Source organism: Canis lupus, chromosome 28 (genome assembly GCF_003254725.2).
Source record: "Canis lupus dingo isolate Sandy chromosome 28, ASM325472v2, whole genome shotgun sequence".
NCBI classification, from domain to species: domain Eukaryota; kingdom Metazoa; phylum Chordata; class Mammalia; order Carnivora; family Canidae; genus Canis; species Canis lupus.
Genome location: NC_064270.1, coordinates 35,316,147 through 35,344,031, shown reverse-complemented (window position 1 = coordinate 35,344,031; position 27,885 = coordinate 35,316,147). Strand labels below are relative to the sequence as shown.

The 27,885-nt window shown below is 44.3% G+C and overlaps 2 protein-coding genes across 4 annotated transcripts in view; one reads left to right on the top strand and one right to left on the bottom strand.

Annotated features, from left to right (window-relative positions):
- Window positions 1-5,063, top strand: part of ADAM12 (ADAM metallopeptidase domain 12) — a 331,074-nt gene extending 326,011 nt beyond the window's left edge. Inside the window, exon 23 of the mRNA XM_025467614.3 lies at window positions 29-5,063. Coding sequence (XP_025323399.1) covers window positions 29-89 — 61 coding nt within the window. The 3' untranslated portion in view covers window positions 90-5,063. The remainder of the gene's footprint in view (window positions 1-28) is intronic.
- Window positions 5,064-7,671: 2,608 nt separating this feature from the next.
- FANK1 (fibronectin type III and ankyrin repeat domains 1) overlaps window positions 7,672-27,885 on the bottom strand; it is a 79,022-nt gene continuing 58,808 nt past the window's right edge. Inside the window, exons 3-11 of one of the 3 annotated variants that reach the window (XM_035707626.2) lie at window positions 27,566-27,690; window positions 20,622-20,703; window positions 19,556-19,630; window positions 18,693-18,758; window positions 12,045-12,210; window positions 8,783-8,926; window positions 8,158-8,235; window positions 8,013-8,057; window positions 7,672-7,909 (exon numbers count right to left, since the gene is read on the bottom strand). In XM_035707626.2, coding sequence (XP_035563519.1) covers window positions 7,856-7,909; window positions 8,013-8,057; window positions 8,158-8,235; window positions 8,783-8,926; window positions 12,045-12,210; window positions 18,693-18,758; window positions 19,556-19,630; window positions 20,622-20,703; window positions 27,566-27,690 — 835 coding nt within the window. In that variant the 3' untranslated portion in view covers window positions 7,672-7,855. Of the gene's footprint in view, window positions 7,910-8,012; window positions 8,058-8,157; window positions 8,236-8,782; window positions 8,927-12,044; window positions 12,211-18,692; window positions 18,759-19,555; window positions 19,631-20,621; window positions 20,704-23,606; window positions 24,061-27,565; window positions 27,743-27,885 lie in introns of those variants that run through there. The other 2 variants (XM_035707625.2, XM_025467598.3) reach the window with 2 other exon arrangements.

Genomic DNA, 27,885 nt, shown 5'->3' with positions numbered 1-27,885 from the left:
AATCTTGTTCTCTCTCCTCTCGCTGCAGACCTGTTCCGAGACACCCGCCTCAAGGGCCCAGGCCCCCCCACACCGCCTGTACTAAGTGAGAAGCAAGTTGACACCTTTTTTCAACAGTGAAGACAGAAGTTTGCACTATCTTTCAACTCCAGTTGGAGTTAGTTTTTTGTACCAACTTTTAGAATTTTTTTTTTAATGTTTAAAACACCATTATTTTAAGAATTTTGAGCTACTGCCGTCGGTGCTGTGCTGTGCTATGGTGCTCTGTATACTTGCTCAGGTACTTGTAAATTATTAATTTATGCCGATGTCTGTTGCAGTGCGGTGCGCTGTGGGAGGCATTTTTACCATCACTGAGTTTTCCACGGAAGGAAGGCTTGTGTGCTCTCAATAGTGAACTTGAACTATCCTGCTTTATGGGATTCTGGACAGGATGTTTACCTTTCTGATCGAGGCTTTATTGAAGAATGGTTCCCCAACCATCCATGGCTGTGGTTCTGGCACAGACGCAGCTCAGGAGACCCCAGGTAGAAACTTGAGGGATTCTCTGGAACCCCTGGTCTCAGCCCCAAGCCAGGGGCTTCAAGTCCAGGCGGGCCTTGGGCCTTGTCACAGCTGACAGGCCAGCCCAGCAGCGGCCACACATTGACGCTCCAGGATGGCAGGGAACACTCTGGCCCCTGGCCGGGAAGCTCTGGAGGGAATCTGGGTCACAGAAAGGAATTCTAAGGTGTGGCCACACCAGGCCAGAGCCTGGGACACGAGGCCAGGCAGAAACTTGACCTTGAGCTCGCTGGCCATTTGGAGAGCAGGCGAAGATCGTTGCTTTACAGAAACCCTGCTCTTCACCCGATTATTCAGAGTGGGAGGGGGTGGCGTCTCTACCGGCCGTCTACTGCCCAGAGGCTGCAAACCTGCACCCCCCTGTACTGTCGGGAGCGGAGCTAAGCAAATTACCACCGTGTCTTCTCAACCGTGATGCAGGGATTCTGTGTTCAGACAGACGGATGAGGCTTTCCATGGGACCGTAACGATGTTCAGATGTGGCCCAGTAACCAGATCTAGTGAATCAATTCTGTAGATATAAACAGCTTATTAAGAATTAGGCAGGCTCCCTCTGCCTACAAAAGTACAAGCAAACGGAATGCCGGGTGGCAGGCTGCCGTCCAGGGAGGACAAAGAATCCTAAGTTACTGGTTAGTTATTTGGGGGGCATTCTCTTTTCCCAGTTTGGCTGCGGGAATCCTAAGAAAAAAAAAGGGGGGGGTGTTCAGAGCTTATGCTAAAAATATCTTTTAAACACTTGCAACCTACCTGTTGATCATCACAGAATGTGATAAGGAAATGAGGTTCCCAATCCTAAATCTTCATGCAGTGCAGTCTTGGGCAGCAGCCCCTTCAACCTTTTACTCTTCAAAGGTCTGACTGGGGAGCTGTTTTCCCAAGGAGATCTTGAAGTCGCCTGTACTAATGGCATGAAAATTACAAAAACACTCAGACAAGGTAAAATGCCATTATGCCCCTGTCTTCTGCTGGGGTCATATGTGACTCGTTTTCACATTAGAAGGCAATTGACAACAGTTCCGTAATTCACTCTGAGTGTTTTAAGATAAAGACTTCAGTTGGGGTCATTTCAACGGGTTTTCTGTGCCTTGAAGCGGAGAGACAAAATATACCAAGAATCGGTTTTCCTTCCAGAAAACAAGACTGCATTTAACTCTCCCGATGTTCCCCGCTGTATCTAGGCAACATAGTATTCATGATCACAGAGAAAATAAATCCATGTCACAAACACACAAAAGGGAGCCCAGTCCTAATACATTCCACCTCCTATAGCATTTGTCTGTGTATCATACAATTATTAATTTCTTAAAAAGGCAAAGCCACGTTAGACAGTATTACTGCTGATGAATGCCTACGGAATTACTGTAACTGATACTACATTTGATCATTGTATCAAGGCAGGCCAAAACATATGCTATGGAAAAGTTTACAGAATTTTTATGGTGCATTATGTGGGTGTTGTCTTTACAGATGCCCAAATCCTTAGACCCATCATTTTAGCCCTTCCTCTTATTGTGAAGAAGAGGATGTGAAGGGGTTTTTTTGTTTTTGTTTGGTTTTTTCTTTTTCTTTTTTTTTCTTTTTTTTTCTTTTTTTTTTTTTTTTTTTTTTTTTTTTTTTTTTTTTTTTTTTGTCTGTCCTTACCTAGAATTCCTGTAGCTTCCATTTCAGAGAATAGTTGGGTATTAAAGTTAATGCTGTGATCTTATACCATGTCATCAATGACCATGTAGGGGCTGCAGCTGATGACACATTCCTACCCCTACAGTACAAATTGCTTTTATAGAGAGGCATGCAAGTTATTTCTGGATAAGAATATGTTTAAGCCTAACAGCCCCTGATGATATACAGATCTTAAAGGAATAATACTTCCAAGATGCAGAATCAAATGAATATTTAGCAATAAGTTCCATTTTAATATAAAAGAACCAAGAGCCAGAGTTTCTTTTGGTGGGGCGGGGGGTCGGAGGGGAGACATGGGAGGGGAAGGTGTACCTCTCCCTTTTTATATCCTTATCAATGATGGAAACAAAAATCAATACTTGTATTTTCATGGCAGTCTATTTTTAATATTTTTTTAAATTTTTGTAGGCATGAATAAGAGTTGATTTGAGTTTATAAGGCCGTCAACGTGTCTAGACACAAAGCAGGCCCTGAGGGTAGTCGCTTTTCTTCTCCCCATCTTGTTATAGTTGTAGGTTATGTGACCCCACTTACTGGGAAGTATAGGGCTAATCTTCCAGGCATTCCCTTTAAAAGTTTATCTCCTGAATTTTTTGGTAACAGTTTGTTTTGCTGACACATGGAGTCAGATGTGTAGCAACCAAGAGAAACAATGCATAACATTTTCCATTGTCAAAATATGCATACAGAGGTTACACTTCCCAGTGTGAATTTTTCCAGCTTACACATGTGGGATGACATCACAGAAACCACAAAAGCAACAAATTAAACTACATGAGAATAAATACTCCTGACTGGTCTCAGAGGGGACATCTTTATGCCTTCTTAACTTTATTACAAATTCTCAGGCTGAAACCATAGGCCATTGTTCTCCGGCAAATCAATGCAACCCATCGCTGTAGCCCCTCAAAGAAAAGCAGGGAAAATTCTGATCAGTGGCGAGCTGTCCTCAGGAGCCTGTGGTCTCCCCTGGTGCTGCAGAGAGCCTGGTGCTGGGCCAGCGAGAGTGCCCGGGCACCTTCCTGCCATCTCTCAGTTGATGTTTACTAAGCATTCTGAGCCAATGCGGCCCTGACAACTGAAAGGGCAAGATGCCTGGGCAGTGGGGCCGGATCTTTCTCACACAACCTGACCCCCCCCCCTTTGGCAGTCTTTCCTCATGAGGCTTATTTCATTGAAAACTTCTGCAATGGAGGGCTCCCTTCTGTGTTCTGGGAGCAGCAAGCCCAGGGCAGGACTCGCTCTGGTGCTCCTTCCTCACTGCTGTCAATAGGACCCCAGCCAACCGGAAGTGACCCAGATAAACTTGATACCGACCCTCCCCCAGAAGTCCCACGGTGCCTGTGCTGACCCTGTAGGTGTGACTCTGAGGCTGGGGACTTCATACACTATGGCTTGCTGGTGGGGGACAGTGCACGGACCACCTGTTCCCCTCCCTACCACCACAGAGGCCTGCCCTAGGCTGCGACAGGTACCCCCATCACGACTCAGGAGCAGACCCATAAACACATCTGGATGCAGGCAGCTGAGGCTAATACATCTGTTTGCTTCTCACCACCCAGAGGCAAGTCCCCTTTCCAGACCAAACCCAGTGCCGATGCCCCTTCCCATGTGAGAAATCTCTGCCATCAGAGCCAACTCAGGTCAGCCAAAGTGGGGGCTGTGGGAGGGTGTCACTACCAGCCCCCCAGCCCACTCTTCTCCAGAGTGGCCATCTAAAGCAAGCCCACCAGCTACGCCCCAGCTTTGAATCCAGCAGAGTCCCTCCTACAGGCACATCACCCCCTAGAAAATCAGTTTATCTATGAGGGCACAATTCTCTTGACTCACTCCATAGCTCCTGTTGACATCTGTTCCTTTAAAACCTATTTGGAAGCTGCAGTGGTGATACACATTACACACTAAGAAAGATTCGTGAGCCCCAGGCTAAGAACCATTTCTGTGCAGTAAGGATGCTTCCAGAAGCCATTTACCTACACATGGATGGAAATCCCCTCTTTAACTCTTGGGACAGCAGTGGCAGCTGACCGTCCAGCCATAAGAGTCGACTTCATAGGAGAAAAACTAGGAGACAAAACACCGCATATAAAACTGTTATAACATTCAATAATGGGTAGTGATAGCCTGGAGATTTACCACATAGTGAAAGAAATTCTCACTGGGATTCAGCTCTTCCAGGTTGAATATTCTGGAACCCATCCTGATTTTCCACATCATCTGCAAAAAACATGTCTTATGTTCCCCCTGTGAGTTTCCTTCCCGAAAATAATTTAGTCCTCCATTTAAGCGCAGTTTAAATCCAGACAAAATAATAAATATCCTGTGATCCTTTTAGTTTTACAAAGAACTAAAAGGACATCTATGTTCATGGCCTATAAGCAAGCACATAAGGAGGGCAGTGATAGAAAAAAAAATGTATCAAATTAGAAAATCCTCTAAGAGTCCAAGGCGGGATGAGTAATAGCAGAGCTGATGGTTCTCTTTTACCTTCTATCAGGTCAAATTGGGAGGTTGTAGGGAAGACCCATGGTTTAAACGTGTGTGGCAACTGTTAAACTCTCAGAACACTTGGCTACAGGCCATTCAGCGCAGTACAGTTACAGCTACTAAACAAACCATTTCATCAAGTTCACAGAGCTTCATCCATTTATAATGCTTCAGTTTGCTCATTTCTTTTCACATACCCTTTATGTTACAGCCTGTTACTTTTGTACACGTTTCTCATATTGGGGTTCTACAGGTAACAACCTATTTCCGTAGAGAAAGTCATTGTTAAGAATATTATATCCAATAAATGGTATACAGGTAAACATAAAGACGTGTCTCGTTCCTTACTGACAAGGTCACAAAAACGGGGAAAGGGAAATCCCCATCCCTAACTCACCCATTTATAGAGGCACAAGGAAATTCTGGGACAGTCCAGAAGAAACGAAAACGAGTGGTGGTCAGGGCCCAGACACTGCCAGTCTACCTGAACCGGTTAGATGATGGCATAAGAAAGAAGGTGCCTTTTAACATACATAAGAGTGGGGAGGTGGGATTGGGTGGGTGGGTGGGAGGGACCACATTACTTGTTTTGAACAACATAAATGTATAACCTATCAGAATAATTTTTTTTGAAAACTCAATTTACAAAAGAGAGAAACTCAAAAAAAGCAAGCACGCAGAAGTAGAGACATTGATACATTGATATCAGACTTATCCAGGATGAAAATCTAAGTGTAATGGAAATTTATAAAATTCTGAAAAAATAGAATCCAACTTCATGAAGAACTACAGAAAATACAAAGAAAAATAGATATGTAGAATGGTAACAAGGGGTCTTTATTCTTACCACCTACTACCCATGTCAAAGCAAGGAGACAAAAAATAAGTACCTGGAAGACCTCAGTTAATAATGTAATCAAATGGATATGGATCATATTGAGATTCTTCAAACATACAGAATATGCCTTCTTTCAAAGTACCTCTGAAAAAGAAAACTACCTACACAGAACTGTATATAAAACTATATATATATATATATTTTATATATTAAGCCACAAAGTAAAACATTCCAAATGATACAACAAACCATGGGTTGCTTCTTTGGGAAAATTAAAACACAAGACAAATCACTAATCTCACTCAGGAAAGATCAAAAGCACATATGCAAAGCATATGAACACAGAGAATCCAGCAGTCCACTGTAACCCATGAGATGATCTCAGAAATACAAGGATGGTTTGATATCTTAAAATCTAATCATTCATCAAATTGACAGATTTTCAGGAAATATGCCATATTAGGATTACCAGAGACTCTGAAAAGACATTTGAAAAAATTTAGTATCCCTGAGTTTTTAAATATCTGAGTAAGGCCAGAAACCACAGGACTTGAGAAATGTGAAGGCTATTTGTGGAAAATTAACCTCACAAACTTAGGACCTTATAAGCAGTCGTTGTTGGCTAAATTGCACTGCAATCGCAAGGCACTCTTAAATTTCAGTGGCTTACACCATGAGAGGATTATTTTTTACTTGCCCATCAAATGTCCATCTCTGGGTGAGCTCTGGCTCTGCCTCCAGACCCTGGACTAATGGGGAGCCTCTATTTGAGTCACAGCTGGTCTTGTGGCAAAAGGAAGAGACACATGGGGATTCTTAAAACTTCTGCTCAGTGGGGCAGGAGCCATCTCTGTTAACATTTCAGTGACCAAAGTCACCCCATTATATGGCCAGGGCTCCCATCAGGAGGATGGGACAATGTTGCCAAGAGTTCATCAACGAGAACTCTTGCCAGAGAGGAGGCTTGGGAATAGGATCTACAATAGACTGAGAATGAAATTAAGCTGAATGTCAACAATGACTGGGGTGAGGAGGGGCCATGGAAAGTTGTGACTATGCTTTGATTTTGAGAAAGATTTAAAAAGTCAATCTAGCAAATTTAAAGGAATACACATTTGTACAGATGGTAAAAGATTCATGAGGTGTGTAAAGAGAGGGCGATCTATGACCCACAGATCCAATTCCTGAGGTGGATGTTCTACAAACATAGAATATAGAATAAAGCTGAGAATTGCCAATATCAATACAATTGACTGCGCTTTTTCTCTGTGCCCTTTCCCCAAAGCTTTGGAGCTTTTATTGCCTTTTAATCGGGCTTTCTTTATGGAGAAATTTCCACTCCCATGTGGACCTTTATAGCTGGTCTTCTTCTGGGGCCAAGTTAACCACTTTGTCTCTGGAGACACGAAATGCAGGTGATCTGCTGGTTCACTGGGCTCATTCTTACAAATGAGTTCAAGCTCCCGCACACGAGTGTCTCAGCTCCTAACCAGCTGACGTAGCTATGGTTCCTTCCTACTTGTCTTCCAACTGTGTGATCAGCATCAAACACCTCTCCACTCTAGAGGCAAACTAATATATTGTCTTTGGCAAAGTCATCAGCGTGCCAGCAGGCTGGGTCCTTCACTGTCAGGGCAGAAGGGTATGCAAACACATTCTCAGGTCTGTTCAAAAAAGACTGACCCTCCACCAGATACCTCTAAGAGAGTGGAATCAGAGTCTTGAAATATGGGGGGGGGGGGGTTACTTTGATGTGTGGCCAACAGCTGAGGAGAAAACTTAACGCGTGGCCTCCTGGGCTTTCAGGAGGAGTGTCACTCCAGAAGGGAACACCAGCCTGACAACACAGCCTGGAAGGCCTGAAGTCAGGAGGGGAGGTCATAATTGAAAACACATGAGGGGAAGAATGTCCACAAGGTCCCAGAGTGGCTCAGAGGACAGCTTGGAGGGGGGACAGGGGCGGGAAGTGAAGAACCATGTATGTTTGTACAGCTCCAGCACATCAATATTTTGTTTCGTGTCTAACTCCAAGAGGCACAAGTGCAAGCAAACATCCCCACGCTGCAGACGCCCAATGATGACACCACAGGCGCACGTGCTTAGGTAAAAAGATGTATTTCAAACTGGGAACAGTTGTACGTTACAAAAAGTCACTGTGAATCTAAATAAATAATCAAATGTATAGCCTCCAAGATGCAGAATTTCATCTCTAGCTCAACGGTCGCATTCGACTTTGTTTCGCTTGGGCTTTCGGAGTGAGTAGCGCCCTGGTGAGCAGACGGACTACTTCTTTGCCGCGTGGGTTTTTTTCCTTTCTTCCAACAGGGAGACCACGTTCTAGATCAACAGAAACAGGGGAGTGTAATCCAAGGTCTGCCGTTATTTTTTTTTTTTTAAGTATCATAAAATTAGCCTTGAAAATCAGAAAGAACATCCCAACCTGTCTGTCAAAAACTCTGGCCATCTCTAGCACACCTTTGCCAAACTGAAAGTGAAAACAACAAAAATTATACACACACACACACACACGCACATATATGGTACTTTCTCCACCAGGGAAAGGCTTTAGATAAAGATTAAGTTACCTCATTCTTTACAGTTGCATCTGCCCCTTTGTCAAGAAGTAGCTGGACTAACTCCTCGTGATTATTTAACACAGCCACCTGAGAAACAGAAGACAGTGGGGTGTGAGGGAGTCTGCTGCTCCCGCAGAGGGCGAGGCCGGCGGCCAGGGTGGACCCCGTGCAGGCGGGCCTGGGGACGTCGGCCGGAGGCTTTCTCAAGAAGGCAGAGCCAGCCAGGGCCACCATGGCTTTGCACCACACATGTGTGCTCTCGCTCTGCAGCCATCCCAAGTGCCAGGAAAATGGAAGTGGAATCCGCCTTTCTCTGCGCTCCAATGACACGAGAAACACTAGGCCAGACCAGCACAGGAAAGCAGCGCGTTCCTTGTTGGAACAGATCTTCTAGGATGCTACGATGGCCCAGGGGACTGGGGCTGGTAAGCTTTAAAGAAATAGTTGTAAAAAGACAACAAAAATATTGTAGTGACATTATCGTGCCTCTTTTAACAGGCCAGCAGGGAATATACAGGCAGCCAAAAGCCAGCGCTCGTACATGGCTAAGTTCACAAGAATTGCCTGATTATAGAAGCAGCTCTGACCTTAATTCCATACACAAAGCCAGGCTGTTTTCTGAAGAGTGGCATACCATCAGAGGGGTCTTTCCATCTTTGTCTTTCATGTTCACGTCCGCTCCAGCTTCAATCAGCAGAGAGGCTACCCTCTGGTTTCCTGAGACAGCAGAGACTCTCATGAGTGGGGTCCATCCTGAGCCCGTGTCCGCAGCGTCTACCTTTATGCCAGAGGAAGAGCTGCTCTTAGTCCAGTCTCTTTTCCTTAAAAATAGTCATCAGAAACTTATAAAGGAATATTTAGTTGCCCAAACTCCCCAGACTTGGAGAGCCGGTTAGGATCGAGGGGACCGTGCTAACATAACCCACGTTCACACGCGGTGAGAAGCTGTGTTAGGACTTCACAGGGTGCTGAGAGGCCCCAGGACATCCCACTGGCACCTTCACCTACATTTTGTTAAAATGGTTGAAAGATGGGGGCACCTGGCTGGCTCAGTCGGTTAAGCATCTGCCTTCAGCTCAGGTCATGATCTTGGGGTCCTGGGATGGAGTCCCATATCAGGCGCCCTGCTGGGGTGGGGGCGGAGTCTGCTTCTCCCTCTGCCCCTCCCCCTGCTCATGCGCTCACTCACACTCTTTCTTTCTAGTGAATTTAAAAAAAAAAGGGGGGTGCAAGATGGAATAGAGAAATGAACCACCGTGCTCTTAGATCCACGAGAAGTCCCTACCTTAGTTTCTCTTAGTCAAGAGTCAAGGAAAGTCAAGAAACTTTCCTCCCTTTTTAAAAAGTTTATTTTGTTCACTTCTAAGTATCTCTTAAGCAGCTTTAAATCCTTTCTGGAGCAAGATGTTAATATGTAGCCACACTTGTCAACAAGCAGGAGAACTACAGGTCCAACAAACACAAAGCAACCAGATTTACTACATAAATTCCAATATGAAGTTAGCCAACCTAATACTTCTCCAAACTTAATCTGACTAGTAATGAGATGGCCATTTCCCAGTAATCCAGTGATTGAGATCTCTCAACGTCGTTTTATTTTTTTTTTTTAAAGATTTTATTTATTTATTCATGATAGTCACAGAGAGAGAGAGAGGGGCAGAGACACAGGCAGAGGGAGAAGCGGGCTCCATGCACCGGGAGCCCGACGTGGGATTCGATCCCGAGTCTCCAGGATCGCGCCCTGGGCCAAAGGCAGGCGCCAAACCGCTGCGCCACCCAGGGATCCCTCAACGTCGTTTTAAAAGCCACATTCTAGAATAAGAAAATGTAAATGGTGCCTCCCCAGTTTCAGTGAAGGACTCACCAATCCATGAAGAATGACTCTAAATATATATACACGTGTGCGTGCACACACACACACACATCCCTAATTCTGTTACAGAAGAATTACTCAGACATGTTAGTAAAACACCAGAATCGAATATCAAACCAAGAACTGCCAAAAGGTCCCTGGGATGTTTCAGGTTATTTATATGTATGAGATTATCCACTCGACATCATTAGGATTTGCAGTTCTTTCTCATGCAAATAACAAATAACCTTTGAGCAGCAGAACTCCATTATGTTTAAATAATAAAATCATCGCCTTGTTTTACATGGTGCTTTATGTGGTCTTTGGTGAACTTTCACCCCCATTTTCTCTTTTGGGGTTAAATGGGGTAGATGCTTTTATTGCTGGTCTACAGGTGATTAAACTAAATCTCAGAGAAATCAAAGGCCTTTCCTGAGGTCACGTGGCTCATTTGATGTAGAGATGGTTCCCCAAGCAAGTCAGTCACTGTCAGTATGAAATTATGTTCAAGACTGGTGGCCACAATGCCCGGCTTGGGATCCCAGATGCCTCCTACCGGCACCCAAACATTGGGTGGCCCGTCTGCCAAGAACAGGGAGGCACTCCTGGTGACATCACCTATCTGCCACAGCCAACCACGGATATCTCTAGTGGCAACATACATGTAGCTCTAGTGCTATTGATTTACCCACAAATCGGTGTGTTCTTATCTGAAGCCCAGAAAGTCTAGGTTTCCAAAATTACTGTATTTAAGTGTTCATGGCAGAGATCTGCCCTTCTTTCAGCAAAGGCCAAACTTCATTTTTCACTACAGAGTTTTACTGGGACCAAAGCATGAGCAGAGTTCACCATAAACCAAACAAGAAGACTGTGGCTCTTGCCACCACACAAGGTAGGTGCGGCCCCACCCTACCAGCGAGGCCCACGTGCTAATCCTTCTGACCTCTTATGTGTCTCTCTAAAAGGGAAAAAACAAAAAACAAAAACAAAAACAAAAACAAAACAAACAAAAAAAAAAAAAACAAGAAATGTAATAAAAAGTAACCACTGAGATTTTCCTTCAAGGGTTCCTTTCTTCAGCCTTCTGCTAGCAGCGGCAGGAAACCAGTGAGACCCCACAATTAAGCCTTGCTTTCCCCTCAATCACACTTCAGAGACAAGCTAGAACAAATCTGCTAACATCTTCCAGGAGACATGACTTTTCTCAATTTGAGTTTATTTTCCAGGTCATCAGTTTAATTTCTCCATACTCTACACCATCTGGCAGTCTCAATTAGGATAGCATTCTGCTTACCATTCCTTATTTCCATGCCTTGAAATTTTTATTTAACTTCTCTCAAGTCTTGAACTAAAGTTCTCAAAGTTATCAGCAGTCATCATAATTGAGCTAATTCTGTTTACTCATCTTCAAACAGCTACAGAAGTCCAAACAACGCCGGTTCTATTTGCTATCAAATCTGTACTTTCTGATAACGTGAAACCAAAAGGATACCCACATGCCCGCTTCAAGGTAAAGGCACGCGGAGCTGCTCTGCTTGTGATATGGTCAGTTTGCTCTTCAGAAAGGTTTTGCGAAGACTGAAATCTTTAAAGCAAACCACAAATAAAAATAGTCTAAGAGCAGTAAGAAGTACTACGACTGTAAGAGTTCTTGACATCTTGTGTCTGCAAGCACCTAGGATAGCAACAGGCACATGGCAGGTGCTCAGATTGAACAGAGATGCAATGAGTGAATGAACAGAGGAATAAACGAAGCAGAAGCATCATCAGTTCCAGCTCTGGATTCAGCAGGTTTTTTTTTTTTTTCCTACACAAAACAAACCTCCATGATGATCTAAAGCCTCACTATCCTATCAATTCTATAATGATCTTTCTTCCCCAGGGCTTCAGGAACCTTCTTACTGATAAGTCAGACAACTTTCTGCAGCATTTTTAAGTTCAGCTAATCAAAGGCATCCACATAAGGCTGTTTCTCCCAAACCCTGTGGAATGGCGCTGCAAGGTCTTGATGCCACATGCGTGGCTGGGAAGGAAGATCCCGTACCTCACAGCCGTCTTTTATCATCCACTCGATCACACTGCAGTGGCCTCCATCTGCAGCCCAGTGCAGAGCAGTGCAGCCTCCTAGGTCTCTGGTCTCCCAAGAAGCGCCATGTCTTCGGAGATATTTCACAACGTCTAGGTGTCCTGCGTAGCACGCAAGCATCAGACTGGAATATGGAAGCAGCAGCAATAACTCTAAGTGCACTCACCAAGCTCAGGTCCCCGTTTTACCCTGCCTGGCTTAAACCAAGAAATCCTAATGTGAGTGGAAAACCATGAAAGTTATTCATATAAAATGTTGTGTCCAGGATGCCTGGGTGGCTCAGCAGTTAAGCATCTGCCTTCAGCTAAGGGCGTGATCCTGGAGTCCCGGGATCAAGTCCTGTGTTGGGCTCCCTGCATGGAGCCTGCTTCTCTCTCTGCCTGTGTCTCTGCCTCTCTCTCTCTGTCTCTCATGAATAAATAAAAAATAAAATGCTGTGTCCATCAACTGATGGACAGATAAACAAAATGTGGCACATCAATACAGTGGAATATGCTTGGGCCTTAAAAAGGAAAAAGAAATACTGATATTACGTACAACATGAATGAACCTTAAGACATCACACTAAATAAAAGCTGGACACAAAAGGCTACATATCGTTGGATACTGTTTACATGAAATGACCAAAACTGGCAAATCCATGGGGACAGAACTGGCAGTTTAGCTATTTCCAGGGGCTGGGGGAGAAGATACGAGGAGTGACTGCCAGTGAGTACAGGCTTCTTCCAGGGCTAATTAACAATGTTCTGGAATTAGACAGTAGTGGCAGTTGCACAGTTTTGTTAATATAGTCTTTAAGTGCTGAATTTTAAAGGAATGGATAAATTATATCTCAAACAAAAGGAATCACTGTAACTGAGTAAAATATTGGACTTTAAAACATCCATGAGTCTGTGAAGCTATTCAAAAAAAGAGGGAAGGAAAATACTCATCGACCTTATTACAGATGGCTATTAAGCCAATTCCATACTCTTAAATGTTGGTATTTAAGGAAAATAATTAAACATTTACTCTGCCTTTATGGAATAAAATGTAGTCCATCCTCCCTTGATGAGGGAAAGCCCTTTTCGTAGAAGCCTGCCAGCTAATCAATATGGGAGGAATTATGGAATCAGAAAACTCATATTTTTACAATTCCCAATTAAATCATTGATCTGGGTAAGGACCATCACTCGATGCTAAAATTCTTGGGTGAAAGGTTAACGGAGAACAGGATATTCACACCATGATTCCCGCATAGATTATTTGCTGATTTTAGTGGGAAACTGTATCTTTACAAAGGAGAGGTTTAGCTGCACCACTCTAACCAAATGATTAAACCTAGAATCACCAGCTGTGGGACAACATGCGTTCCTGAAGGATGTGGCTTGGAGCCACACCACCAGCTCTGAAGTGTTCTTGCTAAAAATGTTAACCTGCTTCAAATCAAACCTTTAAGCCTAATTTTAGCTTTATTGGCAATTAAGGGACAAATGAACAAGTTAAACACTGCCTCCACAACTAGGAGACAATGAAGCACCTCAAGGACATAGGGCATTCTATAGGACAATTGGTCTGGTCTCCTCAAAAAGGAGGAAGAGAAACAAATATTTAAACCAAAATAATGGATAGAGGACCAGACTGGAATAAGAGACTAAACAGAACCAGCTGCAACACATGAGCCTTAGTTGGATCATGGTCTCTCCCCATACCCCCAAGTACCTCAGATAGAGCCATGAAGACTTTCTAGAGGACAAGTGGGGAGACTGGGAAATGAATGACTGGGGCATCCATGGTGTCAGCGAATTAGCGTGAAGCGTGGGAAGTGTGATGATGATATGGTGGCTATGCAGGTTGATGTCCCTGTTTTTAAAAGATAACGTATTGAAATATGAATGGTAGAGGATTATAATGCCTATTAACACTGAAATGGGCAAGCAGGGGGGCAAAGCTAAGAAAAATTAGAGAAGCAAATAGGGCAAAATGCTGACAGCTGCCAAACCTAAGTGGTGAGTGTATAGAAATTTATCGTACTATTTATTCTTCCAATTTTTCTGAATGTTTGAACTTTTCAAAATAAAGAGCTGGGGGAGCGGGGCGAGAAGGCAGTCTTCTCAATAGGGAAATTCTATAAAGTCTCTGAGTGATAAATAGAGTGGGGTCCAGCTCTGAGGTCCAAGCCTGGGCTGGAATGGAACCTGATGTCTACATCTCTGTATGCTTAATGCAAATGTTTAAGGCTCCCTGTAGATGCATTGCTTTCTAGAGAGGCTATGACAATTTACAATTTTATCAACTGCACCTAAAAGTGTCTATTTTACTCACCTATACCAACACTATCTTTTAATTAACTATATGAAAGTTTTTAATTTTTTTATTACTGGCAATTTTGCATATTAATTTATTCCGCTATGAATTGTCTTTTTGTGTAAACTGCTCCTTTCTACTGTGTATCTTTAGGGGAGAGGGTGTATGTGTATCTGCTCTATATTAAATATGCCAATCATTGGTCTATAATATATTTGCAAATCTCTCCCCAGACTACCCTTAACTTTGTAATTAAGGTTTTAAAAATGTTTTATGTACTTTTAATCTCCTCAGTGATTTATTTCAGTGATTTTTCCTTTCCCATTATAAGATTAGACACACATATGCTGTGTTTTCTATGGTTCTGTCTTATACGTTTAATTCTTAATTCACCTGGAATTTATTTTGATGCATCCTCTAGAAGGCCAGAATTTAACTTTTTTTCTTCAAATAGCCTTTTTTCCCTAACCTCTTCCTCATTTGTTTGTGTTGCTCCCCGCGTCACATGTTAAGTTCTTACATATATGGAGACCTCTTTCTAGTTGATTCTTTTTTTTTAATTTTTATTTATTTATGATAGTCACAGAGAGAGAGAGAGAGAGGCAGAGACACAGGCAGAGGGAGAGGCAGAGACACAGGCAGAGGGAGAAGCAGGCTCCATGCACCGGGAGCCTGATGTGGGATTCGATCCCGGGTCTCCAGGATCGCGCCCTGGGCCAAAGGCAGGCGCTAAACCGCTGTGCCACCCAGGGATCCCTCTAGTTGATTCTATACATCTTTTTTTCAATTATTTGTACCAGTACCTCACTAAGTACTATAATTTGATAAATCATTTTAATAACTGTCAAAAGCCGTTCCACATTTCTCTCCAACAAAATTAATAGCTGGTATCATCCATTTGTTCTTTCGGGTAAGTTTCGAGCCCATCATTTTGACGGGCTCCCAAGTATAATTCCATTTGAGGCTATACTGGATCTATATATTAATTTAGAAAAACTGAAAATTTTACAGTCTTCGATCTTGTCCATTCTGGCATATGGTATAGGTCCCTTTTAAATCTTTATATCTCTCAGTAATTTTTACAGGTTTTTTGACACAAATTTCTCATGGAAGTGAAATATTTATTCTATTTTGTTTCCCTCATTATATTTACTGATTATTGCTGTTATTTAAGAAACACTTTTTTGTTTTATAGCTGGCCACTATTCTCCTAAGCCTCCTTATTAAGACCAAGTATTTAAAAGTAGATTCTCTTGGATTCTGCAAGAAAGGAGCCAAGCCTCTCTTATTCTTACTCTACTTCATCTCTCACCAGGTTGATCAGCACTCCAAAATACCAATCATGAAATAACAAAATATAACGTGGAGTTACCATATGCCAGGCACTGCTTTACTTGTTTCTCTTGCATTAATTCATCAAATGCTCACAATTCTGTAAGTACCTCTATTACCCCTATCTTGGAGATGGGGCAATTGAGGCACACAGAGGTTAAGTGACCTGCCCAAGTTCATATACCCAGACCACAGAGGAATCTGGATTTGACATTGAGTGCTCCTGCTCTCAACCACTCTCATGAGCTTCACTCCTTACTTTGAAAAGGAATCTGTCAACACTAAGAATGATACTGGCTGATGGTCTGAGACGATAAACAACCTTTTATGATCCAATCGAAGGATTCACTCCAACAAGCAGAGGCTATCTTCCTAAGACATTGTACCAGGAACAAAAGCATCCTGCACTTTAAAAGAAAAGATGCTGAATAACGCCGAATTTTTGTTTTGCATCTATACATACATAGGTTTTCATCTTTGGTCTACTAATAGGAAGCATTAAGAAATCTCCTAATCTGTGGTGTCTGGAGGGCTCACTCAGCTGGTTAACCATCTCCCTGCAGCTCAGGTCATGATCTCGGGGTCCTGGGATCAAGTCCCACATCGGGCTCCCTGCTATAACTGGGGAGTCTGCTTTTCCCTCTCTCTGCCCCTCCCTCTGTGCACTCGTGCACGCATGCTCTCTCCCTCTCTCTCTCAAATAAATGAAATCTTTAAATGAAAAAAGGAAACTTCCTAATTTAGACATCCTAACCATCCTGCATGATCCTCCAAGTTGGGATGGAAGAGACATAAATACCTGTACATATATAAACATATGAACACTGCTCTTTCACTATCAGATTTCAGCAGTAAGATTATCCTCTGTGACTTTCCAAATACCCATCTGCTAAGTAAGTTATCTACAATCCTCACAAGCTCAGAGGCAGAACAGTCAAACCACAAAGTCTCTTTCATAGGGAATCCCTCAATAAATTTTCTAATTTCTTACATGGATATTGGTGGTCTCAGATTTTCTGTGTCTTGGGTTGGTTTGGGGGATTTATATTTTTCCCCAGAAACTGTACCATCGAAAAGCTAATTTCAATGAAATTATCACATCTACTAGTGTAGACACAGCACACTGCTTTTCTTTTTACATTTGGATTTCCTCTCTCACCACTGTTATATGTACCCTTCCAAAATTCTATTTTTTCTTCTTAAATTTCCAAAAATTTCCAACCACAGCCATGTACCATTTCTAAATTGATTTTTTTCTTAGATCTATGAGAAATTGGTTCATTTTATTATATAGGCCTTTTTTTTTTTAAGAAGCAGCCCTTACATCTTTTGCTCCTATGTTTCAATAATCTTCCGATTTTCTAATCAATTTATTTTCATTCTTTCCTCTTTCCTGCACCCTCAAAGTTTTTCTTTGTCCTTTTTAAGTTGGTATTGTTTTCAAACTTCTTGAGTTGATGGCTTGGCTCCAAATTAACCTAAGAGTTATGCAGAAAACAACTTTCTAAATGTTTTAAAATTATTTTAAGATTTTTATTTATTTAAGAGCAAGAGAGAGCATGAGCAGGGAAGCAGGGGAGTGGAGTGGGAGAGTGAGAGGGGGAGCAGTAGATAGAGGAGAAGCAGAATCCCTGCTGAGCAGGGATCCCCAACTCAGGCTTGATCCCAGGACCCTGCAATCATGACCTGAGCCGAAGGCACTTAACCGACTGAGCCACCCAGGCACCCCAAATTTTAAAATTATTTCTTTTAATGTTATTTAAAACCTATTTCTCTGTGTGTTCAGAGAGTATAGCAGGTAGGTGTTCTGAGCTCAGAAACTGATGCTTTCCTTGTGGCCCACCAAAGTGACTAGTGTTTTGTTTGATGTAAGATTTTATTCATCTGAGAGAAAGAGCACAAGTGGAGTGAAAGGCAGAGGGAGAAGCAGAACTCCCCAACGAGAAGGGCTCCATCCGGGCACTCGAGGATCATGACCTGAGCCAAAGGCAGGCGCTTAACTGACCAAGCCACCCAGGCGCCCCAACCAGTGTTTTTGTAGCTACTCCTTAGATACTAGTTTGCAGGACACACACCTGTGAGCTGTATGTATGATGGGACTCTGAGGTCCTGGAGCAAAGCCGTTGCATTTTCTGTACTGTTCCACCCAAGCACCTACACATAGCCTGGCATATGGTAGCCATTCAACAAATACTAGTTAATTAGAATTAATCAGTTAAACCTAATTAGTTGACTAGAAATTATTTTTAGGTCTTTGTAGAGCATTCTCTCATCTCTCTAAATACAGGTTTCCAAGTACCATGCTCTTTCATAAACATCTCCTGTGCTTTCACCATAGGGAAGTTCTTGGGGTTGGTTGTATCTTTGATTGTGACTGCTTTGTGCTTCTTGGGGAACACCTAGGAGTCTTAGTTAAGAAAGTAAGGCCAAGGGGGATCCCTGGGTGGCGCAGCGGTTTGGCGCCTGCCTTTGGCCCAGGGCGCGATCCTGGAGACCCGGGATCGAATCCCACGTCGGGCTCCCTGCATGGAGCCTGCTTCTCCCTCTGCCTGTGTCTCTGCCTCTCTCTCTCTGTGACTATCATAAATAAATAAATTGAAAAAAATTTAAAAAAAAAAGAAAGTAAGGCCAAGTATCAGGAGAGCCCTTCAGGGGACCCCCCCCCCAAGTGTCCCAGGCACAGCCAAATGGCCAGCACAGGCTCATGATAACTACAGTAATAGCTGTCGGTTGCTGAGCCCTTAACATGGGTTGGGCACGGAGCTAGGGAAGGTAGGTGCTTCAGATCATACAGCCCACTTCAATCCCATCGAAGGAAGGAATAAGCGTGAACAAAACAAGCCAGACTTTGTCATCGACCTCTTTCCTTTGGGCTACAGACCTGTCAAAAGAAGCTGCATCCGATATTTGGGTTAAATCAAAAGCCATCTGGGCACGAGCCTGGTAACGCAGGTATGGGGACGTTTCGGAGCATGGTCTACCACCCACCTGTCCTTGCCACTTCCGTTCCTCAGATTCACATCTGTGCCGTTAGAAACGAGGATTTTCACAAGCCTGAAGGAAACAAATTGGAAGGGAACTGGATACGCAGCTTTGATGATAATGCGGGAACAGGGAACAGCGCTATATGTAAGACACAGCTCCACAACTTGCTTTCCTGCCTTCAGAGGCCAGCTGGCTTCAAAGACAGGACGTTATTGAACCAGAAAACTACCTCTTCAACACCAAAAAAAGGGGGGGGGAGTTTATCCCTCACATGAATTATTCATTGAAAACAAAGCATACCACATGAAACACATTGTACCATCAAGCTAATTCACTGTTGCCTTAATGACTGCTTTAAATATATTTCCAAATGGCAGTATTTAATAAAATATTTTTTTCAACATAGCACTTTAGTAGTTAACTATAAATATGACTGAAAAATAAGCTATTAGTATTTATGCTTCTGTGTGGCAGAGAGATAATGGAGCGTATCAGTGAAAATGATATCTTAGCAACCTATCAGGGAACTTTGTTTTCCAGAGTTAATATCCCTACCCCTTTCTTTTTTTTTTAAGAAATTTAAATTCCAGTAACCAGTTTTCCTGGGACATACAAAATATATTGCAAAACATAATTAAGTAGCTACCTCTCTTCCTCACCATAGAGTTAGACATTTTTACATTCTCTGCTGCATGTTCTAGAACTTCATGATTAAAACAGCTTGTTTGTGCAGCCCTTACAGTTTTGGAAACCGAGAGGAAAGGGGCCCTTGCACACCCCCTCTCCTTCCCATCCGTGTTCTGACCAGAGCTTCTGGGAGAAGTAAAAGGTTGGGCCACTCAGAGATGAGAAAGGAGGAGCCCTACCTGCTGTATCCTTTCTGGGCAGCGACCATCAGAGCGGTAAAGCCAAACTTATTGGGAACATCGACCTTCACATTTCTGGGGGAAAAACACAGAGAAAAGAGATTAACATGCTCGGCATGGCTCCCCAGAGATTCACAGTTGATGTCTCTTGCAGGACACAGGTGCCGAATAGGATTCATTTTCCCCGAAGTTCCAGTTTCTTCTGGGCCATTAAGTTTGTGTCTTAAACTGCCCTACCCTAATATTTTTAAAGGATTTAAATTCACAAGAAGAGAAATTGCCATAATTCCACTTAAAATAGGCACTCCCTTCAACCCAAAACCATGATGTCATCGGATAGACTACTGCAAAGAGCACCACCCCCTTACGTGGCCAAGGACGCAGGGTCTCCAGACCACACACCTCCCCTCCACGAGCCTAGACTGAGGGAAGCCTGAATTTTTCCCTTAATTCCCAGCTCACCAATGGGCGTGAAGTGCTGCCACTGGAGGAAGAAAGAGATCTTAACAGCTTAGAAGCCTTGGAGAAGTATTCCACAAAAAGCCAACTGAAGTGCCCTATTCGCAAAATGCCTGGCCTTCCAAGGCACTCAGAACTATGGATTCAGAAAAAATTTAATTAACATTGTTCACGTTTCATTAGGAGGCAGCTTCAGATATCCCATGGCAGCAAATGTATTTGCTACTTTTCTTCTAGTGTTTTACCAACCTCTTGAATCAGAAACAGCTGATTTCATGATTCCTTAGATAGATGTGGGCACTTTGGGGGTAAAATTGGCCTAAATGCTATGGCATATAAGCCAGGGTCAGAAATTATTTCTGGGAAGAAAAATATGATACCCAAACTTCTAATTTTCAATTTTCATTACATGATTACAAAATACAGTATTTACACAGGGCTAAAAGGTCATCTTTATTGACTATGCTGAACTTACATCGGTCACTGGAGATCTATTTTGGAGCAATTTCAAAGGCGTGGAAAATTTGGGGGGAAACAAAATAAATGTAATTCTGTGCACTTGGCTGGGCATTAAAAATTTAAAATTTTTAAGGCAGAGCTCTCTCACCCTCCTTGAAGTATTCGAACCAGCAAATCTTCATCATTCACATTGACAGCTCGATGGAAGTGCTCACTACTTATGGGTTCTCCTAAAGAAAGAAGATGGAAAGGAGTCACCCAAAGTCAAACAAAAGAAAATTCCTTCCGGCCTCACACCACCTGCAGCCTTGAGTGGGGGCTCAGGTTCAGCTCCGGGAAGGGCCTTGGCTATTCCAGGAAGTGTAGCTTACATTTCCTATTCAACTTCTTTTACCGAAAAATACCTTGTTTCCATATATTAAGAACACTTAAGATTGTCCTAAGGACTTGAGACAGCCTCAAGTTATGAGAGTATTGCTTTGTGAATAGTATTTTGAGATGTGAAAATAATCTTCCAGATTTCATAAGACTTAATAAACCTCCCTTACAAGCAAGGGGAAGCCCCACCATCATCACAACAGGCTGGTTTTGTTTGCCAAAGAGTCACTAAAGTACTTGAACAAACAACAAAAATAAATTACTTTAACGTCTGACGTCCCAAATTTCAGTTCTTCCTAGGAATAGAACATTCATGTTGCCCTGGTCTCCCCGGAGCTCCTGGGGGGCACACGGGGCTCATTCACAGAAGTGGGACAGCGTGAGAAAGCCTGATTATGGGGGACAGCCTGCAGGCGAGAAGGGCGAGGAGGAGGAGCCTGCAAAACAAGGGGAAGCAGGGCAGAAGGGTGGTGTCCCTGTGTGGGGGGGGGACATTAGCTCCTCGAAGAAGAGAAGAGGGGGAGATGCAGAAAGGAGCAGAGTGTGACGATAAAGGACCAAGCGAGAGGGGTGCCTGGGTGGCTCAGTGGTTGAGCGTCTGCCTTTGGCTCAGGGTGTGGTCCTAGGGTCCTGGGATCGAGTCCCACATCAGGATCTTGCATGGAGCCTGCTTCTCCCTCTGCCTAGGTCTCTGCTTCTCTCATGAATAAATAAATAAAATCTCTTAAAAAAAAAAAAAGGACCAAGTGACAGAAGCCGTCTTTCAGGGCAATTATCCCACGTCTCTACTGGCTCCACATGCTGTGATTTTCTAATTGTTTGAAGGATTCAGTGTAAATGAAACACAAGCGAAGCACTTAGACTAGCACCCGGCACATCACAGATATCCAACACACTTCTGTCGTTGAGGTGGTGGGAAGGGCAGTGGCCCTCTCTGTGGCCCCCACACCCAGCCGTCACGCGTTCAGCGTACCTTCCTAACCTGGATGGATACCGAGTTTATAATCCCCAGTTCCAGTCAGCTCCAAGGTCACTTCCGTCCTTTCAACAAATGTTTATTAAGGAGCTCACACACCCAGTCCTGATGCTGAGGGTCCCAGAGGAACAAGGCAAGCATGTTCCTCTCCTTTGCCATTTACACAATAGTATCCACTTCTATCATCATCTTAAACCCTAAAACACCTGCCTCCTACCCTGTCTTCCCGAGCTCTACCCCAGACTGCTTCCTGGGGGCTCACCCACCACCTCACTGCCCTCTTACAGTCTGGCCTCCAGAGGTCCCCTGGCCAGCCCTGCCAGGTAGGGAGCCAAATTCCCTCTTCCTGTACTTCGGGTAGAAAAACTCTCTAGGACTAGACCTTGGAGCTGACTGGATTGGGGATTATAAACTCAGTACCCATCCGGGTCAGGGTGGTAGGCTAAGAAAAACATGTGGGCACTGGAGCCACTTTGCTACTACTCATTTCCTTGGAGGATTTTAGCTGGGCGAATTACAAACTAGGAAATCAGGGGTGGGGGGGTGCAGGGCAGAAGAATGTAGGGGTCACCAGCAGAATGACCTCTAGCTGATACCCTTTACTTCTGGTAAAAATAAATTTAAGCCAAGTTAAAGCTGTTTTTGAAATAACAATTTTGTCTGCTAGAGCTTGCCAATCTCCTAAAGATTTTTTAGCCACATTGTACTTCCTTTTCATCATTCCACACATATTTTTAGGCCAAAAGCTTCAAATAAAAGTATCATGATAAACTATCAAAGGGTAAGGCCTACCGCTGTCCCCAGCCTTCCAAGGAAGATCAGGCCTAGCCTGGTGGTTCCACCTGGGGCGTATGGACTGGAGCAGTACACCCCTCCCCCTCCACCAACACCATGAGGACATTTGGGAAAGCCTGGAGACATTTTTGGTTGTCACACCTTAGGGGTTGGTGCTACTGGCCTCTAGCAGGGAGAGGGGCCAGGGATGCTGATAAACATCCTACAGTACACATGATGAGAATTAGCCAGCCCCCAAATGTCAACAGTGCCAAGGTTGAGGAACCCTAGGCTAGAATAATATGGACTTAAAATGATCTATTGGGTGATGCATCTATACTTTAGTGGACAAGCTAAACCCATGGAAAGTTTCCCTTCCTCCTCACTTCCCAGAAAGGAGGGGAAGAGTGGGATGGTGGTGGTACATCTGTTATCCCACCAAACAGCCCCCACTTCTGGGACTCTCAAACTTCAATTGCCCCTAAAAATACAACAACAACTGACTTGCATAGAATCATCTAGAACACAGAAAGCTCATCCCATTTCTATGAAATTTTAAAAGATGGCATCCAAACTCAAAGAGCTATTAATTAAGCTCTGTCTAGGATTTTACACAATGCTTTTTCAATTCTTCTTCAAACCACAAAACTGAGAGCCAGGAAGACTGAGTGAGTTGTCCAAGGTCAAGCCGGTAGGCGTGGGCAACATCAGAGCACAAAATGAGTCTTTAAGGCCACGCTCCCTCCTCGGGCATTTTAAAACACGCTGAGGTAGCAGACCAATTCATTATATGCTTCCAATCTTATTAAATTTTGAAAATCAGCAGACTTCTTAAACAAACATGATCCCCACCCACACAAAGTGTTAAATGGAAGGGGATGCTAAAGCCTAAAAAGCTTCAGGAAAGTGCTAACTTAAGATTTTAAAGAAAGTTGTCAAAGCACATGCAGCATCCCAGCATATTTCTGCACTGACCCACCTCCAATCCCACATCATCTGTCTTACCTGGCCAGTACAGCTTTCCCGGTGGGGGGCACTTCCTGGTGCATCCTACCCAGGAAGCTCTGCAGCATGCAAATATTGGAAAATGAAATAAGTTCATTTTGTGGTTAGAAGCTTGAGGACAATGCGCAGCAAAGACCAGGGTTTTTTGATAGTGGGACATAACTTCAATGAACGTATTGCCTATTCCAGCTTCTGCGAGAGGTAATCAGTGCCCTCAAAACTCAATCTGAAGATAAAAGGACATCTCACAGAAGACAGAGGACACAGCACAACTGTTAATCATTCTGGGCTTGCTGAATTTCAGCAAAAGGAAGCAATAAGTATCATTCCGGGCACAAAAGCTCTTGCTCAGCATTAACTCATTAACCCCTCTCAGGCCACTGCCAGGAAGGCAAAGAGGTAACCGAGGATTAGCAGCACCAGACCAGACACCACCCAGATCAACCAAGGCACGGGAAAGTCTCCATTTGTGCGAATCGGACAGAGTAACAAATGAAAGGGCTCCTGTTCCCAGAGCAGATTAATTCTTTCTTCCTCCCACCATAAGCAGGAGTCACAAAGAGAGGAAATTCCAGGGTGAGCCAAACGTTCCACTCCTCCTACCCCTGAATCCTTCAAGATTTCGTGGGCCTGGCCCAAGGGATTGCCATCATTCAAGTGCAACTGCACACAAAAAAGGCAGGCTTTGCCTCTGTGGGTTTGGTTGGCTAATGTTTACCCCTGAGTGTTGCAATGACAAATACTGAATCAATGATGTTGCCCGTGGGAGGATGTCTGGGAGTGCTCACTTCATCAGGCAGGGCCAGGGGAGGGGAGGGGACCCCCGAGAGGAGGGGAAAGCCATCGCCGTGTAGCTACAGATGTGCCAGCAGATACTGCAATGTGGGGGTAACACGTTTCTGGGTGGAATTCAGGTCCCTGTTAGAAGCAGTGAATAAATGATGAGCTCATTGGAGGAGAGATTTGCCAATTAACAAGCAGCAGCTGCTTTTCTCTTTTTAAGGACCCAACTGATTAAAATTGCATGCCTCATTTAAGCAAGAGTCTCGTGGACTTTACCTGGAATTAAAAAAAAAAAAAAAAAAAAAAAGCTGAGCATCCTTTATTCAAAGTAAATGCTTTCGTTATTCAAAACACTTTCAAACTGAATGCAAATGATCAACCCACAGAAACATTTTTACTTGTTTTGTAAAATATGTACCTTTTTTTAATTCTTTGTTTAGCATGATCTACCTCCTTAAGGGAGTCTGCTTTGGATATTATAAATATAATAATAGCATAAGGGAGCAGCAGCCAGCAAGAAGAGGGTACTGGACCCTTGCCACCCAGGAGAGCCCCCTGAGGCTGAGAGCATGTCTTGGCTGCAGCATTGTGCTGTGACCAGACAGCAAAATGCACAGGAAGCCGGGCACTACCAGGAACCATGTCCCCATCATACCCCAATCCCTGCAGGAGGTCTTGTCTAATGACCCACGGAAGCCACAGACTGCAGTGACAAACGCCCTGGACCACTGGTCCAGCTCTCTGCAGCTGCCTCTCAGAAGCCAGCTCAGCAAGAAGACAGCACAATCCTTGTCAGCTGATAGAAAGCCACTGTGGTTTCTGTCTTCCCAAAGAGCTCCAAATGGTATGCAGACACCACGTCAGCTCTAGCCAGAAAGGTCCAGAAGCCCATGCCCTGACATTGATGTGATATGAAGAAAAGACGCCAGTGGCAAGCTGAGCTCACCATGGCTAGTTCTGCATCCTGTTCACCCTCACCTCATAGGTCCAGGGGGACTCTCCCCAGCCCATGGGACACAGGTCCATCTCCCAACAGGTATGAGTGTGAGCTGAGAAAAATCAGCGTTGCTCCTCATCCTAATTCTGCCTCCAGGCCTCTCCATTCACCACCCATCCATCCGTTGATTGTTGTCTTCTACAAGCTAGACCTGACCAACCTATCACATCCTCTACTTCGGAGGCACACAAGTCGGTGGGAGACGAAGATGATAATTAAACAAACAAACAAACAAACAAACATGAAAGTAAGATGCCCTGAGTGTTAGCAGAGGCGGAGACCCAACTGGGTACGAGGGAGACACACCAGCACATGGCGGAGAAGGAGAAACACGAGGAACCACCCCTGAGCAGAGCTCAGCCTGTGGAGTGGCTCAGCAGGCAGAGGGGTGGGATGGGTGCCAGGAAGGGGGGGCTCCAAGGTGGGGGCATTGCAGACAGAATGGGCAAAGGCAGAGGAGTGTGGGAGTGGCCTGTGGCTGGCTGGGGACAGCAGCACGGGAGGGAGCACGCTGGCCCAGCGTCCCCTAGAGAGTCGCTATTCAAATAGTAGGTTCCCTTTGACAACTTTTCTCCTGCCCCTGCTCCCCTGTTCTGTATGCCTGCCCTCAACTCGGAAGAAACCAACTCACACTCGGCTGCTCCGCCTTTTCCTTCCCCTCAAAGCTCCAGGAGCTCCAGGTCCCCCCAGGAAGCAAACGCCTTCACGGCCAGCACACGAAGGACCAGCCCTCTTTCCTGACCTGCGTCTCTGTAACGGCCCATTCCACTTGGAAAGTCTCCTTGGAAATCATGTGCCTTCGCAGGGAGCTGAGCCCCCTGGGGAGGGCACACCTCTCTCAGCCTTCACCAAATTCTCAGTTTGCCAAACTAAGGCCCAGCTCCCTAGCGGCTTGGTTGCAAATGAAGATATGCTAGGCTAACTCAAAACCTGAATCACCTTTAACCCACACAAAAATCCCTCCAAATAAGTGCATAAAGGACACAACTGAAAGTCACAGAAGGAAAACTGTATTTTTATTTATACATGTATATGTGTGTATAAACAGCACATACGCCAAATGCAATATTGATTAAAACTTAATTTTTTTAAAGACTTTATTTATTTATTCATGAGAGACACAGAGAGAGAGAGGCAGAGACATAGGCAGATGGAGAAGCAGGCTCCACGTGGGGAGCCCAATGCAGGACTCGATCCCTGGACTCTGGGATCATGCCCTGAGCTGAAGGCAGACATTCAACCACTGAGCCACCCAGGCGTCCCTTGATTAAAACTTTAAAATAACTTTTGGGGCACCCAGGTAGCTCAGTCGGTTAAGTGTCATGATCCCAGGACCTGAGTGGAGCCCTGAGTCAGGCTCCCTGCTCAGTGGGGAGTCTGCTTCTCCCTCTGCCCCTCCCCACCCCCCACTTGTGTGTGTGTGCACGCGTGCGTGCATGTGCACATGCTCTCTCTCAAATCAATCAATCTTTAAAAAATAAAGTAAAATAACTTTGACTCACAGAGGAAGATTATCTTTGTGCTAGTGATAAAAGACTTGTGTTTCCAGGGACTAGACCACGAGAAACCTGACCATTTTAATCTTTACCACATTCTAGATACACACACATCTTTTTAAAATGTTTTAAAATCCCGATCACAGAAACTATCTGCACCCTCAGATGTGACCTGGGAGGAGGACATGCAGGTCAGAGGCAGCGCAGCCCTCCCCTCGCCCCTGCGTGTGTGTGGAAGCCACATTGTTCGTTCTTCCTCACTCAGCCTCCCAGGGAACCAAATTTGTGTGTCAAGATATAGGACAGACATTGTCCAAAAAGGACAAAATGCTTTGTAGACCTTGTCGCCTTAGAGCATCCAAAGAGGGAGACTTTCTCAGCCCACACCCCAGCGGCCCGTTTCTGAAGAAAGGCGACTCCACCCTGTGGTACTGAATGTGTACTCGCAGGGCGACGCTGACCCCAGAACAGCTCTCCCCGTTTATTAAAGCACAACTCAACATCCCTCATGCTGTATGGCCCGGCCTTGCCAGGAAACAATCCCATTCACAGTCTTTAAAAATGGAAGAGTTTCTGCTTCCAGTAAGGCAGAGGAGGAGAAGGCAGGATATTTTTACCTTTCTGTATGGCTTGTGGTCTTCATTTATCCTTAGAGGAGTTTGGGGTTAGTAAACTATACTCACTGGTTGTAGACACGGAGACCACTGGGCTGTACTCATACTCTCCAGAGGGGCTGGTGACCTTCAGTCGAAATCTGTACAGTGTCCGTGGTTCCAGACCTTCCACAACATGCTTCGTTGCATATCCCCTAGATGGGAGGAGACAGGCATGAGGACACCAGGGAATCCAATCAGCATGCTCTGAAAGTCACCAAAAGAACAAGTGGAAGCAATCTGTGAATGTGATCTACTTCCAGGATGATGTGATCGGGGTTGGTGTGGGCGTGCCCTGAGTGTGAACGGGAAGTCACGCATCCACCCCCGCCCACCCAGCCCACATTGTA